Source organism: Filobasidium floriforme, assembly GCF_021052385.1.
Source record: "Filobasidium floriforme strain CBS 6241 chromosome Unknown HD553scaffold_8, whole genome shotgun sequence".
In the NCBI taxonomy this organism is placed as follows: domain Eukaryota; kingdom Fungi; phylum Basidiomycota; class Tremellomycetes; order Filobasidiales; family Filobasidiaceae; genus Filobasidium; species Filobasidium floriforme.
The window spans coordinates 56,610-69,805 of NW_025763629.1; the positions used below are offsets into that span (position 1 = coordinate 56,610).

Consider the following 13,196-nt stretch of genomic DNA (forward strand, 5'->3'; position numbering starts at 1 on the left):
CTATCATCTCTGCGCACCGGAGGCAAGGATACCACCAAGCTCCCATCACAGCTCGAACATTCGAGTGGCCAGCAAGTGACCCTTCTCGAATCCTACAATTGTATGAGGCCAGACGTCGACAGGCGTCCTTTTACCCTCACTCCTCGCCACTTACACTCGACATCGCAGGACAAGAAGAAGGACTCGCTCGAGGATACGTTCGACTCTACTAACACCAGCACCACCACCGTCAACACCGTCGCTTCTACATCGGCTTCGACGTCTACAAGCACTAGCCAGGGGTCTTTGCGCAAACGCTCTTTACCGAGATCGAATTTGGAACCCGATTACCAGCAGGAGCAGCAGATTGGAGAGCAGATAGACTCGGACGACCCGTTTGCGTTTACTACTACCGAACCGTTCTCTCGTAAAAACAACGATCAGATCAACACTCGCTCGACCAATTCTTCAACCATGTTCTCGTCCCGACAGAAATACTCTCCACTCCCCAACCCTAATGGATCCTCCTCCTCGGGCGGGAAGCGTCGAGGAGGCTCCTCCCTGAGCCCGTTGAAGAAGATGATCATCATTGGAGGGGTGGTCATCTTGTTGTTCGTCGGCCTGATGGGTGGGAAACACGTCACCAGGTCTACCCCGGCCGAAGAGGGGGGTTTGGAGGGGTATGAAGAGGGAGAGTGGTCCGGAATCAAAGGTCAGTCAGAAATTGTCTCTCTACGTGAAGAGACGGCTTGGTCCGACATCTGACGTGTATGATGGCGTGGATGTACAGGCGATCTGAGCAATTACGAAAGTCCTCCTTTTTTGCCCGAAGGCGTGCTCAGCCCTGAAGATAAACTGAATTATGAGGGCGACGAGGTCAACCCGCAGGAAGACGGCGAGGGCGAGGAGGAGGAAGAGATGTTCCACATCCTTCCCGTTCCGCATGGCAACGGCCACAAGAACAATGCCGGAAAGGAAGGCGAGGACAAGTGGTCGGCGGAGGACATTGCCGAACTCGATGGACAGGAGATGGACGAGCCCGGGCAGGCCAACGATAACGACGGTGACGCCGACATCCAGGTAGACAAGGCCGCACAGAAGGAACACGACTCTGACGCCGGCTTGACAGCCCCAGAAGAGATGACTCCTTCCCGTGGACCCGACTCGTTTGAATCCGACAAGGACGCCACGTCAACCGAATTCTGTGAAGAGCCTCACGACGAGACGCTCAAGTTGGTTCAATACGCCATCGTTATCGACGCCGGGTCGACCGGGTCGAGGATCCACGTTTACAAGTTTAACAACTGTGGACCGACCCCAGCGCTCGAGTACGAGACGTTCAAGGCGATCCAACCTGGTCTTTCCTCCTTCGCTAGGGACCCCACGGCGGCGGCGGCGAGCCTGGACCCGCTGATGAAAGAGGCGCTCAGGGTCGTCCCCGAGTCGTTGCAAAAGTGTACCCCAGTCGAGGTCAAGGCGACCGCGGGGTTGCGTCTATTGCCCGGACGAGAGGGAGAGGCCATCCTGGAAGAAGTCCGGGTCAGGCTCGAATCCGACTATCCCTTTGCCGTCTCCAAGGACGATCACGCGATCGAGATCATGGACGGCAAAGACGAGGGTGTCTACGCTTGGATCACCGCCAACTACCTTCTCGGCAAGATCGGAGCCGGAAGCCCTGATGCCGAGACGATGGCCGTCATGGACCTCGGGGGCGCTTCGACCCAAATCGTCTTTGAGCCTACTTTCCCTGACAAGGAGACCAAGCTCGCCGATGGTGATCACAAGTACGACCTTTCGTTCGGTGGCAAAGATTACACGTTGTACCAACACTCGTACCTCGGTTACGGGCTCATGAGGGCCAGGAGGAGCGTACACAATCTCGTCGCCTTCACGTGGAGCTTCTTGCAGCCCGGCGGAGCGGCGGGGGTCGAATGGGACGATCTGGCCGAGAACGTCGAGGTGCCCAACCCTTGTCTGGGCAAGGGGATGACCAGGAGGGTCGAACTCGACCCGGCTGGCAGGAAGAGCGTCAACGTTACCATGGTCGGTGCCGAGAGCTCTTTCGAATCGTGCAAGCGTGTCGTCGAGCTCGTCTTGGCCAAGGATGCGTGAGTCAAGACGCGGTGGGGTAGGGTTTTTGTTGAGCAACGTTTGCTGATAGAAAATCGTTGGGATGGCACCTACAGTATCTGCGAAGTCAAACCCTGCTCGTTCAACGGTGTCTATCAGCCCTCCATCCTGGACACCTTCCCCAACGGTCAACTTCTGGCCTTGTCCTACTTTACCGACCGCATTCAGCCCTTGCTCGCACCGTACGCGTCCAGGCCCAAACACTACAAGTCTGATGATTCCGATTCCGAGGAACCCATTTCAGCCGAGGTCGATGTCAGCGACACCAAGACCTTGTCGGTAAAGACGCTCGCCTTGATGGCGAAGGACGTCTGTGCCGGACCTGCTACCTGGAAGAGGAGGTGGGGACATGACAAGGAGGCCATGGCCGAGCTGGAAGGAAGGCCCGAGTACTGCTTGGATCTGACCTTTATGCATGGATTGCTCGGACTTGGTGAGTATCTGGATCAGACGAGTTGATCTCACCAATGGACGTCGAATCGATTTGCTGATCCTTACTCTCGTCTTGTCAGGATACGAGCTTACCGAGAAGCGTGAGCTCGTTGTCGAGAAGAAGCTTCGAGGTGTCGAGCTCGGATGGGCTCTCGGAGCCGGTATCGCCCTGGTCGAAAAGGCTACCCTCACTTGTACCGCCTGAGCGGGCAGTGGGATCAGCCTGTAGATCAGCAAACGATCACTTTGTTCCTTCTCTTCGAGGTCTATTAGATGTGCGCGTACAGGTGTAACACGTTCCTTTTACAATACTTTATGTTTCGGGCTGTCATACACATCACGGTCATTACCTGCTACTTGCTACCTGGGTTAACAACTCTGACCAAGGTTTATTCAAGCCGGCAGTGTGTTACTAAACTAGGTCCAAGGTTGTGGGTGGGGATCGGCGCTTACGGCATCGGCCAGATCGCGGGTAAGCAGCTGCTTCGGTGAGGGAGATTCATCAACATATCATCATATCATCAACCTGCATGTACATTCCGTGCGACTTGACTTCCACCAGCATTGTTATACCAGACACACAGCCAGTCCAACAGATAGTCGACTGCCAAGGATCTGATCTACGCCCGAACCTAGTAAGGGCGATGCTGTGAAGCAGACCTGGACGCTGCTTACCAAAGTAGTATCTTCGTTCGGCAGATCACCTTCGTAGCCGTTACATCACTTCATCATGCTTCTCAAAGTCAAGGTGAGCAGCAATACTTCGCTCTCGCTAGATCCATACCTGACAGTCTCTATGTATGTAGCTTCTTACCGGTCGAGAGGTAAGCCCCCATTAGAAGCAAGAACCATTCTGCAGACCAGGTGACTCACCTGACCGCCCTGGACTTCAACAGATTGAGATCGACGTCGAGCCTTCCATGACCGTACGCCGACAGCTCCGGGTCTGAGAAGGAGAAAGATCAGTGTTGCTTATGACCTTTTTACCATCGCGACATGATTGCCGCAACTAGGTCGCCGAGGCAAAAAAGCGAGTAGAGGCCAAATCAGCAATCCCTCCCGCTCAACAGAGGTTGATCTTTGCTGGAAAGGCCATGTGAGTGACGGGGTTGCTCTTTCATCTAACCCTCCTACTGTCCACCATAAATGATGAGAACGGAAAAACTGACATCTGTCACTCTGAAATATTAGGCAAGACGACAAGAAGCTGTCCGACTTCAAGCTCGAGGGAGGAAGCACTATCCATTTGGTACTCTCGCTACGAGGAGGTTCGACCTAGATGCCCAGTACCATTCAAGATACATATCAGCAAAGACTTGGGGATTGTTGCGTCTGTCGAGGACGGCCGGGGTGTACGGCTTCTTCCCCGGCGACGCATTGTATTACGATGAGATACAGAACACACCAATAAATTACGACCCTACCCAGGTAGGATCTCTAGCCTTGCTTGAGTCCTCTCAAGCCAGTCGGGCTGTGGCTCGAGCTGGATATGCTTGATGAGCTTGTTGGCAACCCTCTCCAACAGCTTTATGGTAACGCTCCGACGGGACGTGCAATATAAAGGGTATGTAGCGATTACAATCGGACTAAGATATGATCGCAGGTCTCGACGTGTCAAACGCCACGATGTTTTCTCTGCGGTCTAGTTGGACCTTGCCCCGGGGGTACAAAGCGCTCACAACCTCCACCTCGACAAACTCTGTCTTTCTCTTCACTTTCACCTCGACGAGCACATCCTGTGCACCCTGTCCGCCGAAGGAAGTCTGTGACGTTTCGTACAGGTCGTACGTGATCTCGAGGGCGGACAAAACGCCTCCATAGGCTTTTGAGATGCCGGTGTCAATGATGATGACTTCAGAATCGCATCGATTCACGATCTGATCAAAGTTCGGCGTGTGGCCTAATGGAGAGAGTTTGTGACATCAGATTGTTTGTTACAGGCCGCACGACGGTCGCTTGTCGTTCACCTCCAATGATCCTCCTAACCCCGAGTGATTGCTGTAGCGTCTTGGCCCATGCGCAAACCTTGTTCTCGTTCTCCTCCGTAGCGAGTCCTCTCCACCACAGCGGGCCGTCTGCACCGTAAAGAACCTTTTCCTCCTCGCCCGTTCCTCGAGGCATGCCGGGATACGAATTTGGTGGATATGGCAGCGGCATCGGTTTTGTCAATGCAGCAGAAAGAAGCGAATGCCCGATTGCGTTCGGACGTGTAGGGAAAGGCTCGAGCAGGCTCAAGTTGGGTTTGAGTGAGCCGTGCGAAAAGGCAAGGTAATGCTCAGGCGAGTCGTAGGGTGTCAACGGGACTCTGGCTGTGACCGTATAACTTCGAGGCAGCTAACGTCAGCAAAGATTTTGGCCCAGTCTATCCGAGAACGGGAACTCACTTGGCCAGCCATTCCCTACCTAGCCATCCGTCGGATGACAAAGCCTCTTGCCTCGCTCTCGAACCTCCAAAAGTCTTGATATCGTCTGGCGTTACATACCGCCAGTCCCCAATGGCGTTCATGATTTCGTGATCTGACGGCATCTCTGCGATCAGCGACCGGTCAAAAGGTTGTGGTTAACGTGTGCGACTTACTTCCCAGCACAGAAACGACGTTACCGCCGTGTCCTGGTGCTTGCGAACGTAGCGACTGCATCATCCTGTAGAGAGCTATTGTGTCTGTTCCTCTATGGTATCACGTCCGCTCCATCAGGTAATGACAGGTGCGAAAGCGAACGAGGAGGCATCTCACCTATCTACCATGTCTCCCGTTTGAACCAGTGTTGTCTCTCCCGCCTTCCATTGCACTTGGTTGTCAATGATTCCAGCCATGCGCAAGACGGTCTGAGCGTTATTGAGATCTGACAGAGTGCCTTTCTCATTAGTATGTACACAATCTGAGGCCACTTCTTGCGACACACCTCCATGAAGATCTCCGACAGCGACAACTCGTTTGTTCCAGATATGCTTTCCATAAGGATATACTCTGGGCGCGTTTCCCTCTGCCGGCGCATCATAGATGGGTGTTCGCCTGGAGGTCTTCGGGCCAGCCGATGCAAGTCGGTAGAGTAACAGGGCTACACCTAGACCTGCCAGGACGAGCAGGAGCGATATCTGTCGCTGGTTCTGAAACGACATCCTGCTGGCTTTCGTAGCTCGGAGGATCTGTTCGCAATACTTGACTACGAAGGGAATGTACTTGACCTGACATGCCTGACAAGATACAACCATTTGATCGTACTTTGATCGCTGCACAAGTGGTGTGGAGGCACTTTGTGACGCAGAATCGCATAAACCAAGTTTCAGATTCGTCACCAGACTTGATATCGCATCATAGGCTAGACTACCCTTCCCTGCTAGCTGCTCGAAAGCAATATCAAGGTGATTTGGACAGTTAGAACAGTTACTGCCAGATAATATCTATCCAGACCATCCTTGCAAGATGTCAGCTTTCCCCCCTAAATACGGTCGAGAATTTCCAAAGGCGGAATCCAGCTCGTCCCGAGCAACTCGGAATACTCTCTATGGAAGCACAGCGTATCAGAGGGAAAAGGCGAGAGCAGTGACGTATGGCACCGGTCCGTCGAGTCAAATTAGCCAGCACAACAAGGGAAAGACAGAGTTCGAGGTCCTGAAAGAGAATCTGAGGCAAGTAGCACAGATTAATGACAAGGGACCCGGCAGATAAGCTGACCGAGTTGTTTTCTGCTGCACAGATTTATCCGCGAAGGGGAGGATCCGAAAGATGTAACGTGGGAAGAACGGATAGCTCGAGCATACGAATCAAAGCTGTTCAAGGAGTTCGCCCTGTAAGCTTCCTTTTCATCTTGCGAGTAAAGCATCAGGCTGACGTGAAACCACGATGACAACAACGGGACAGGATAGACCTCAAACATTACAAGACGAAACGGATAGCGCTTCGATGGCGTACCGCTGAGGAGGTCGTCGGTGCGATCGGCGAAGAGACTTGCGGGTCGCTTCGTTGCCCCTATCACAATCCACTCCCAGAACATCTGGTGGAAGAAGGTGCAAGGATGCCGCAATTACAGGCTTTTGAATTGCCTTTCACGTATGCCGAGGCGGGGGAGACCAAGACGGCATTAGTCAAGGTCAAAGTCTGTCATCGATGTGCCAAAAAGCTACTCTTCAAACCTGGAGAAGAAGAACGTTCCTCCAGGAATAGGAGTGCTGGCCGGGAGGACATGCTAGTCAGATCGGAGCGGGTCGAGGAAAATGGCCGTTCATCCGCCAGAGATTCACGACGGCATAGCCCAGAACGAGGCGGCGGCTCCGTCCGGACAAGATCTCGATCGCCGACCCGCGATCGTGACAGGGATAGACCTATGTCGACAACAGAGAAATGGCGCCCAAAACGAGATCGTTATGATCGTCATTAAATAGTCGTCATGGTCGTGAAGAGAATCCTTCCGTCGACTAGTCGTAAACAGTCTAGCTCATGTAGCCCCGTGATCCGGTTGGCCGTCCATTTCGACATTCAAATCGACGGCCTCTTGTCGTCTGCGTATATATCGCAGATCCTCTTCGGCAAACTCCTTCTCCGGCGCGTTGCTCTCGATGACCTTTTTAAATAGGACTAGAGCGCTCGCCAGATCCCTGTTGACCCTGGTACCTTCGATCGATTTCCCCTTCCCGTTCGTCGGTCGAGGCTGTTTCTCAAACGGTACCCCAGGCTTGATGTCCGTTGCGTCTCGCTTGCGGTCGAGCATGTCGAGCTCGTATTGCGCGACGTACAGGTAATTCGCCGCGATCTCGCCCTGGTTCAGTTCCTGCAACTCTGCGATCTGGATGATCTGGCGGTTACTTTTGGCGGCTTCTGCATAGTGCCCCTGGCTATCGTGGAGTTTGGCGATGTTTCTTAGGATAGTGAGCGTCTGAGATGGATCTGCACCTAGAAGCGCTCGGTTACTGCATTGAATGGCATCCGGAATACTGATAGAACCAGGTCTTATTAGCCTCGATCCCAGCTTGCTGTAGTAGACAGGATTTACCGCTTAAGGTTCTCGTAAACGCATGCCAATGCGCTCCACATTCGGCAGTCGTAGGGTCTATCAATTTGACAATCAGCCTATGATGTTTACGACGCGTATCAAGTAACAAGCTCACCTGAGCGCGGTTGCCCGATTGTAATACTGGATAGCATATTCAGGCATATCCAGCAACTCGTACGTCTGACCCAGACCATACCAAGCTCGGTAATCCTTGGGATTGATGTCTAGAGGCCCGAATACCACTGGTCAACGAATCTTTCGTCGTAAAGCGGATGCATGCAGCCCTGAGCGACTCACCGATCGCCCTTCGGTACGCCTCGATCGCGGCATGACTGTTCTTCAACTCGACGAATTCGTGGCCCAGCAATGTCCAGGCGGGCAAGTAATCCCTATTGAGTAATAGGGACCGGCGGAAATACTGAATGGCCTTGGTGTGCTCTTCTCGGGCAGAATAGTAGTTTCCTGTACACGTCCGCGACATTACCGGTAAACATCGATGGCCAGAACTGTAGAAGCATCATGTCCACATGACTCACCGATTAGACAGCACACTTCGGCTCTATTCTTGTTGACCTGCGCATACTCGTGCGCCATCTGACCTAGCTTGGCCTTCTTGCCCATGACGTACAACATGTTCGAGTAAATCTCGATCTCGTCCAACCTGAACGGGTCGATCTTTCGGACCTCGTCGAACGCTCTCTCTGCTGCTTCGAAGTCTACAGAACAGAGTATCATCAGCGCGGATCGTAATCGATCGCTTGGGCTGGAGTGTTCGCCGACTCACCTCGCATGTGGTACAATACCAGCGCTCTCTGTGCCATCAAATGCACGCTAGTAGGATAATTCGCTTGAAGCTCTTCGACCGTCTCGAGCATGTGTTCCGTGGCAGAGTGCAAGTCGAGCATGACAGTGACGGCAAAGAAAAGGAACATCTGGCCTTGCGGCAAGAGCGCCTTGATCTTTGAGAACTAGACGCGCAATAAAACATCGTCAGCTATTCTGCCTTCTTCCCGCTTGCCCTTCAGGCCGGGCAAGACGACCCACCTCGGTCGTGGAAGAGACGCAAGCGGCGATACTGAGCCAACAACTCCAGTTGTACTGGTTTGCTCGAGTAGATTGGATGAAACACTCGAGCGCCAGGTCTCGCTGTCCGATGCGTTGATATAGGATCCCTTTCCTACATGACCCAGTCGATTTCGCGATCGTGAGCAGATAATCCCTCACGGTAGCCAATCAGGAAGACTGAGACCTACAGGTATAAGAGGTACGAGTCGTCCTCTCCCTCGAGCTGATCCAGGATTGGCACGACGTGCGGAGTCAAGGTATTGATCTCGCTCTGGAAATCTGTTTCGATTGCGAAAAGTATAAAGTACATCAGCCTGGACTTCCTCCGAGAGGAAGGTGGAAGAGTATGCACTCGCCCATGAAGTGAGGCATCATCTCCTGAGCCTTTTTATCCGCCGCCTGATTGCCATACAGCATTCACCGAAATCAGCTCTTGCCCTCGTTCATCTGAAACCTCGACCGTGAGTTACTCACAAGGTAGACCGCATACAACCGCAAGAACATCGCCTTTTTGCTCCTACACCCTTGCAAGACCCTCTTACACCTTTCCAGCTCTTTCGTATCGAAATAACATTTCGCAAGGGCGTACATGTCGGATTCCGAAGCTTCGACTTGGGATTCGAGTTCGGGCTCGAGTCCGCGTTGACCTCGTTTGGAGGAAGGGTGAGGGTGGAGAGAGAGGATGGAGGATGGATCTAGCATGCTCTCGTCCACCCCTAAATCTAATTCGAGATCTAGGTCCAGGTCGTGGTCGTTGTCTAGGTCCGGATCGTCCTGGTCATTCCTTTCGAGCTTGAACGGCGCAAAGGGTGACGAGACCCGAGGACCTGCCGTCTTTCCACCGTGTTCATGAGGGTAATCACGCTCCACATCGATGAGATTAGGAGGCTGATCATGGAAATCACCCAACGATACCCTGGGTTTCGTGCGCTTGTGTATCTTCGGGATCGGAGAGGGGAACCTCGGTAGCGAAGAAGAATTCGGGGTGGACAGTCCTAATCCGGGAAGATGATTCTGTAGCCGATGAGCATTGATGGGTGTTGAAGTACGAAACTCCTTTTCCGGGCGTGCACGGTGACTGATGTCAGAAGGACGACGGGATCGGGTTGAAGAGGAAGAGGTGGGTTTGGAGGTACTGGCGGCTCGCCCTGAAGCCGGGATGGAGACTAGCATCTCGTTTGCCCTGCAAGACGACGGATCCAATCGTACAAGTCAACCTTCAGTTGAACACTTCGCTGAAGCATTCTCCCAGGACTAACCATTTGGCCGCATTGTAGAGGCCCCTCTCACTACACTCGTTGATGGCTTTCCGTAGATCGGTAGCTAGCTGAGCCTGTTGTGCCAGGTTGAGCGTGATGCCGGCTTGATCCGTCACGCCGGCCATCTCGGTGGACATTAAGAATGACGGCGAGTTCTGCCTCTATATTTTTTATCAGATGATATACAGTATACCGCCGATTGAAAGAGAGGTATCGATGATGATGATGATGATGCTATGGATATGGGTTGGTTTGTTATTGATTTCCCGCAGGCTAGGTGCTTAGGTTAGTTGATTACGTAATCGATTACGTTTCCAGCGATCATCATCCCGCCGTGACCCCCACCCCCTCCATACTACTCTCTCACATGCTCACACTTGCTAATCATTTATTCATGTATTCATGTACCATATGATGTCTGCACGTGCATCACCCTCTGCCATCTCTCATTCAAAAACACAAATAGTCCGTAGGAATAGGTCACCTATCCGGTTGACTGACCGCACGCCTTTACGACTCGACAGTCGATCACCTAGAAACGCAGCCTCCATCCACCATGCTTCCGCAAGAGGAATTGCCCATCTTGGAAGCCTTGGTCAAGTGGGTCATTATGTCGGCGACATGTTGTCTGGTTGTTCTGGGGCTTTCAGGACTGATACAATCCTTCCGCATTGATGCAGCATCAAGCACCGTTTGACGGCTTTGAAAAAGGTAAATGTTCGATAGTCTGGAAGCCATGCCGCTTCCCGTTCACAACAATCGCTGACGATGTACGTCTTTCCCACCTGTCTTTGCCCTCCGCAGGACACGACCAAGTTCATCCGAGCCAAAGATGTCATGTCCATCTATTCTCAAGTGGCCAAAGAGGTCAACAAGCTCAACGCAGTCCGGGACCGTCAAACTCAAGAAGGGATGATCAGCGGTTCTTCCGCCATCACGAACGACGAGGCCAACATTCCCCCGGCTGCTGCTCGATCTCAATCTCAATCACGACGGGGAAGCGTGGCAGGCACCGGGGCTACCAAGGCGACTTCGGCTCTAAGGGAAGTATATACGCCCAATCTGGAGGAGACCGAGAAGGACAAGGAATTGAAGGTGGGTTCTGCGACTGCGGGTCGACCGGGTTTGGGTCTGGATGGAAGGACGATCTCGATCGATAGCACGGCGTCCTCCTCGACCGCTCGTCAGTCCGTTGATGGAGACGACGACGAGGAAGATGACAACGAGGATGATATGGTCTCTGGAGGTGGATCTTCCAGGAACGTCTCCGCCATGTCGACCCCCTTCGAAGAACGAGGCAACCATCTTGACCGGTTCCCAGCTCCTCGAAGGTTCTCCTCTGCTCGTCAATCTCCCGCGCTTTCCCCTCCTCTGGATCAAGTTCAGGAACATGAACAAGAAACCTCGACTTCGACCCAGACCGACCCAAAGACTCCCCGAGCGTCCGCCGCGCCTCTAGACACCCCTACCATGGAAGACCCCTCGGTGGACGAAGTCTCTGCGCAGATGGAACAGCAACACCTGTCTCAAGTGGACGTCAAGCCGCCTAGCGAAACCAACCGGGTGGATCAGGTCCTGAACGATGTCTTTGGGCTGTTGAGCTTGTTCTTCTTGACGATCGGCAAGACCAAGGAGAGTCCAGGGGTTTACTGTCAGATCGCTAGTATGAGGGTGGGTCCGCTTGCGGCGAATGGCGTATTATACCATTGTGAGGTTAACGGGACCCCGCATGGTCGATACGATATAGCAACTCCTGGACCACATGCAAGAATCAGGGATTTATACGCAGCAAGACTTGCAACCGTTTGTGCAGCGTCTGCACGTCGTCAAGTCCATCATCAAAAAGGACAAGGAGGAGGGTAAACAATATACGGGAGTGGTCAAGCTGATGTGGCGCAAGTGGGAGGATTGTGGTAAGTCCCTCGCGTTCGTTTGACCGCCAAATTCGATGAGAGGTGGCTGAAGCAAATCCATTACGCGCACAGAACGTCTCTTGAAGACCCTTCTGAAATCGCTTTCGGTCCTCTCGGTCGAGCTCGTACCGATCCACCAACGCCTCGTCCACATCCGACGCCAGCTCAGCGCCTTGGCCGCTCAGTTGAAACATGAAAAGAAGGAACTAAAACCTCTCGTCGAGGAACTGCGAAAGATCGATTCTTCCCGTGTCGACGGCAAGTTTTTGGGACCGGGAGGCACTTCGGTTCCAGCGGGTCAGGCGATCTTGGTCGGTTTGTTGGAAGAGTGTTTCGAGATCATCCAGGATATCCGGGCGAGGGAGGGAGCGGAGAACGTTTCGCCGCCTTTGAAGCCGGTTTGGGAGCGATTGACCGAGATGAGGGCCAAGTTGGAGCGATTGCGTGGGTACTTGAAGCTCAGGAAACGGTGGAGGCAATCAATTGCTGATAACGATGTCTGGGTCCCGTGTTTCAACGCGACAGAACTGACGCACCGGTGGACTTTGAGGGAGACGGACTTGTACAAGTGAGCCCGCTTGTCACCAGAATACAGCGAGAACTATGAGCTAATACTATGCGTTGCATTAGCTACGCACAAGCCCTAAGAGAAGTCGACGGTATGCGAGTCGACGGGAGCTTTGTCGATACTGAGGGTAACAAGGTAAGCCCTATCGCAATGGGCAATTCGAGACTATCTCCTTATAATCTCGATCGCAGGCCGAGGGTCAATACGTGTTATTATACTTGTTGAGGCGATGTCACGGTCTCATCTATCGGTTGATTGCCGAGTCGGAACCCATTTCGGAGGAATTGATGCCGATCGTGAGTTGTTTACGATTTTCAGTAGCCCCGTGATCACTTTTGACCCGTCGTTTCGATAGGCCAACAAGTTGTCGACGATAAAGAAGTGCTTGAACGAGGTCATGAAGTACGGTGGACCGTTCAGCGCGCGAGATCTCTATCCGGTAAGCGCGACCCTTTTTGGCACCCGTAGTAATTATACTGATCTGCTGCTTCACCTTGCGTCCGACAGTATCACCTCGCCCTGCACCAAATCGACTCGCTCCGACAAGACGGCAAGTTCTTGTCAGAAGACGGCTCGATACCGGAGGGTCAAGCCATCCTGGTGGCACAATTGAGCGAGGCGCATGAACTGCTCGAGATGCTCAAGGAGAACACTGGCGATGCGAGCGACGACGAGGACGAAGACGAGGACTTGAGCGACGACGACGATCAGATCAACTATAGCTTGAGTAAGGCAGCACCGTTGGATGCTACCCCGCGAACGAGGCAGGCGGGTGAGGAAGCTGTAGAAGCGAAGAGTGCGGAATAGACCGGTCGCAGAAAATAGGATGTATCGTTGTATTCTAGCAATCGACTCTGT

General features: G+C 53.1%; 6 protein-coding genes across 6 annotated transcripts; 4 read left to right on the forward strand and 2 right to left on the reverse strand.

Annotated features, from left to right (window-relative positions):
* Positions 1-312: 312 nt before the first annotated feature.
* HD553DRAFT_212763 (nucleoside phosphatase family-domain-containing protein) lies at positions 313-2,909 on the forward strand. The gene is made up of 4 exons (XM_046177178.1): positions 313-691; positions 812-2,087; positions 2,166-2,542; positions 2,622-2,909. The coding sequence occupies exons 1-4, from the start codon at positions 454-456 to the stop codon at positions 2,744-2,746; spliced, it is 2,016 nt and encodes a 671-aa protein (XP_046037305.1). The 5' UTR covers positions 313-453; the 3' UTR covers positions 2,747-2,909.
* Positions 2,832-4,233, forward strand: HD553DRAFT_309275 (ubiquitin). Its single transcript, XM_046179666.1, has 8 exons — positions 2,832-3,013; positions 3,104-3,176; positions 3,241-3,289; positions 3,348-3,365; positions 3,438-3,467; positions 3,555-3,637; positions 3,733-4,105; positions 4,188-4,233. Exons 3-7 carry the CDS (start codon positions 3,272-3,274, stop codon positions 3,818-3,820), a joined length of 237 nt encoding a protein of 78 aa, XP_046037306.1. The 5' UTR covers positions 2,832-3,013; positions 3,104-3,176; positions 3,241-3,271; the 3' UTR covers positions 3,821-4,105; positions 4,188-4,233.
* HD553DRAFT_309277 (Metallo-dependent phosphatase-like protein) lies at positions 4,075-5,708 on the reverse strand. Its single transcript, XM_046179667.1, has 6 exons — positions 5,446-5,708; positions 5,277-5,385; positions 5,120-5,211; positions 4,926-5,058; positions 4,509-4,864; positions 4,075-4,441 (listed from the first exon to the last, which is right to left on the reverse strand). The coding sequence occupies exons 1-6, from the start codon at positions 5,660-5,662 to the stop codon at positions 4,128-4,130; spliced, it is 1,221 nt and encodes a 406-aa protein (XP_046037307.1). The 5' UTR covers positions 5,663-5,708; the 3' UTR covers positions 4,075-4,127.
* Positions 5,709-5,966: 258 nt separating this feature from the next.
* Positions 5,967-6,925, forward strand: HD553DRAFT_341120 (folate-sensitive fragile site protein Fra10Ac1-domain-containing protein; the record flags this gene model as incomplete). The annotated part of the gene is made up of 4 exons (XM_046182604.1): positions 5,967-6,145; positions 6,241-6,333; positions 6,405-6,732; positions 6,800-6,925. 4 exons carry the CDS (start codon positions 5,967-5,969, stop codon positions 6,923-6,925), a joined length of 726 nt encoding a protein of 241 aa, XP_046037308.1.
* Positions 6,926-6,978: 53 nt separating this feature from the next.
* Positions 6,979-9,982, reverse strand: HD553DRAFT_270797 (anaphase promoting complex subunit 8; the record flags this gene model as incomplete). Its single annotated transcript, XM_046177678.1, has 12 exons — positions 6,979-7,474; positions 7,534-7,590; positions 7,649-7,757; positions 7,831-7,995; positions 8,070-8,249; positions 8,318-8,501; positions 8,578-8,710; positions 8,787-8,867; positions 8,951-8,997; positions 9,073-9,320; positions 9,672-9,781; positions 9,858-9,982. The coding sequence occupies 12 exons, from the start codon at positions 9,980-9,982 to the stop codon at positions 6,979-6,981; spliced, it is 1,935 nt and encodes a 644-aa protein (XP_046037309.1).
* Positions 9,983-10,413: 431 nt separating this feature from the next.
* On the forward strand, positions 10,414-13,145 carry HD553DRAFT_270861 (uncharacterized protein; the record flags this gene model as incomplete). Its single annotated transcript, XM_046177683.1, has 11 exons — positions 10,414-10,457; positions 10,538-10,568; positions 10,662-10,779; positions 11,353-11,528; positions 11,605-11,770; positions 11,843-12,214; positions 12,296-12,338; positions 12,401-12,473; positions 12,530-12,634; positions 12,694-12,777; positions 12,846-13,145. 11 exons carry the CDS (start codon positions 10,414-10,416, stop codon positions 13,143-13,145), a joined length of 1,512 nt encoding a protein of 503 aa, XP_046037310.1.
* Between the last annotated feature and the right edge of the window lie 51 nt (positions 13,146-13,196).

What these genes read in the sequence shown, in the direction of transcription:
- HD553DRAFT_212763 (XM_046177178.1), top strand. Translation starts at nt 454, where the DNA reads ATGTTCTCGTCCCGACAGAAATACTCTCCACTCCCCAACCCTAATGGA. An exon ending in AGAGTGGTCCGGAATCAAAG is followed by an intron (nt 692 to 811) that starts GTCAGTCAGAAA and finishes TTTTGCCCGAAG; the next exon opens with GCGTGCTCAGCCCTGAAGAT. An exon ending in GCATGGATTGCTCGGACTTG is followed by an intron (nt 2,543 to 2,621) that starts GTGAGTATCTGG and finishes TCGTCTTGTCAG; the next exon opens with GATACGAGCTTACCGAGAAG.
- HD553DRAFT_309275 (XM_046179666.1), top strand. An exon ending in ACGTCGAGCCTTCCATGACC is followed by an intron (nt 3,468 to 3,554) that starts GTACGCCGACAG and finishes TGCCGCAACTAG; the next exon opens with GTCGCCGAGGCAAAAAAGCG. An exon ending in ATCTTTGCTGGAAAGGCCAT is followed by an intron (nt 3,638 to 3,732) that starts GTGAGTGACGGG and finishes CTGAAATATTAG; the next exon opens with GCAAGACGACAAGAAGCTGT.
- HD553DRAFT_309277 (XM_046179667.1), bottom strand. Translation starts at nt 5,662, where the DNA reads ATGTCGTTTCAGAACCAGCGACAGATATCGCTCCTGCTCGTCCTGGCA. An exon ending in TGTCGGAGATCTTCATGGAG is followed by an intron (nt 5,386 to 5,445) that starts GTGTGTCGCAAG and finishes GCACTCTGTCAG; the next exon opens with ATCTCAATAACGCTCAGACC. An exon ending in CGTCGTTTCTGTGCTGGGAA is followed by an intron (nt 5,059 to 5,119) that starts GTAAGTCGCACA and finishes AGATGCCGTCAG; the next exon opens with ATCACGAAATCATGAACGCC.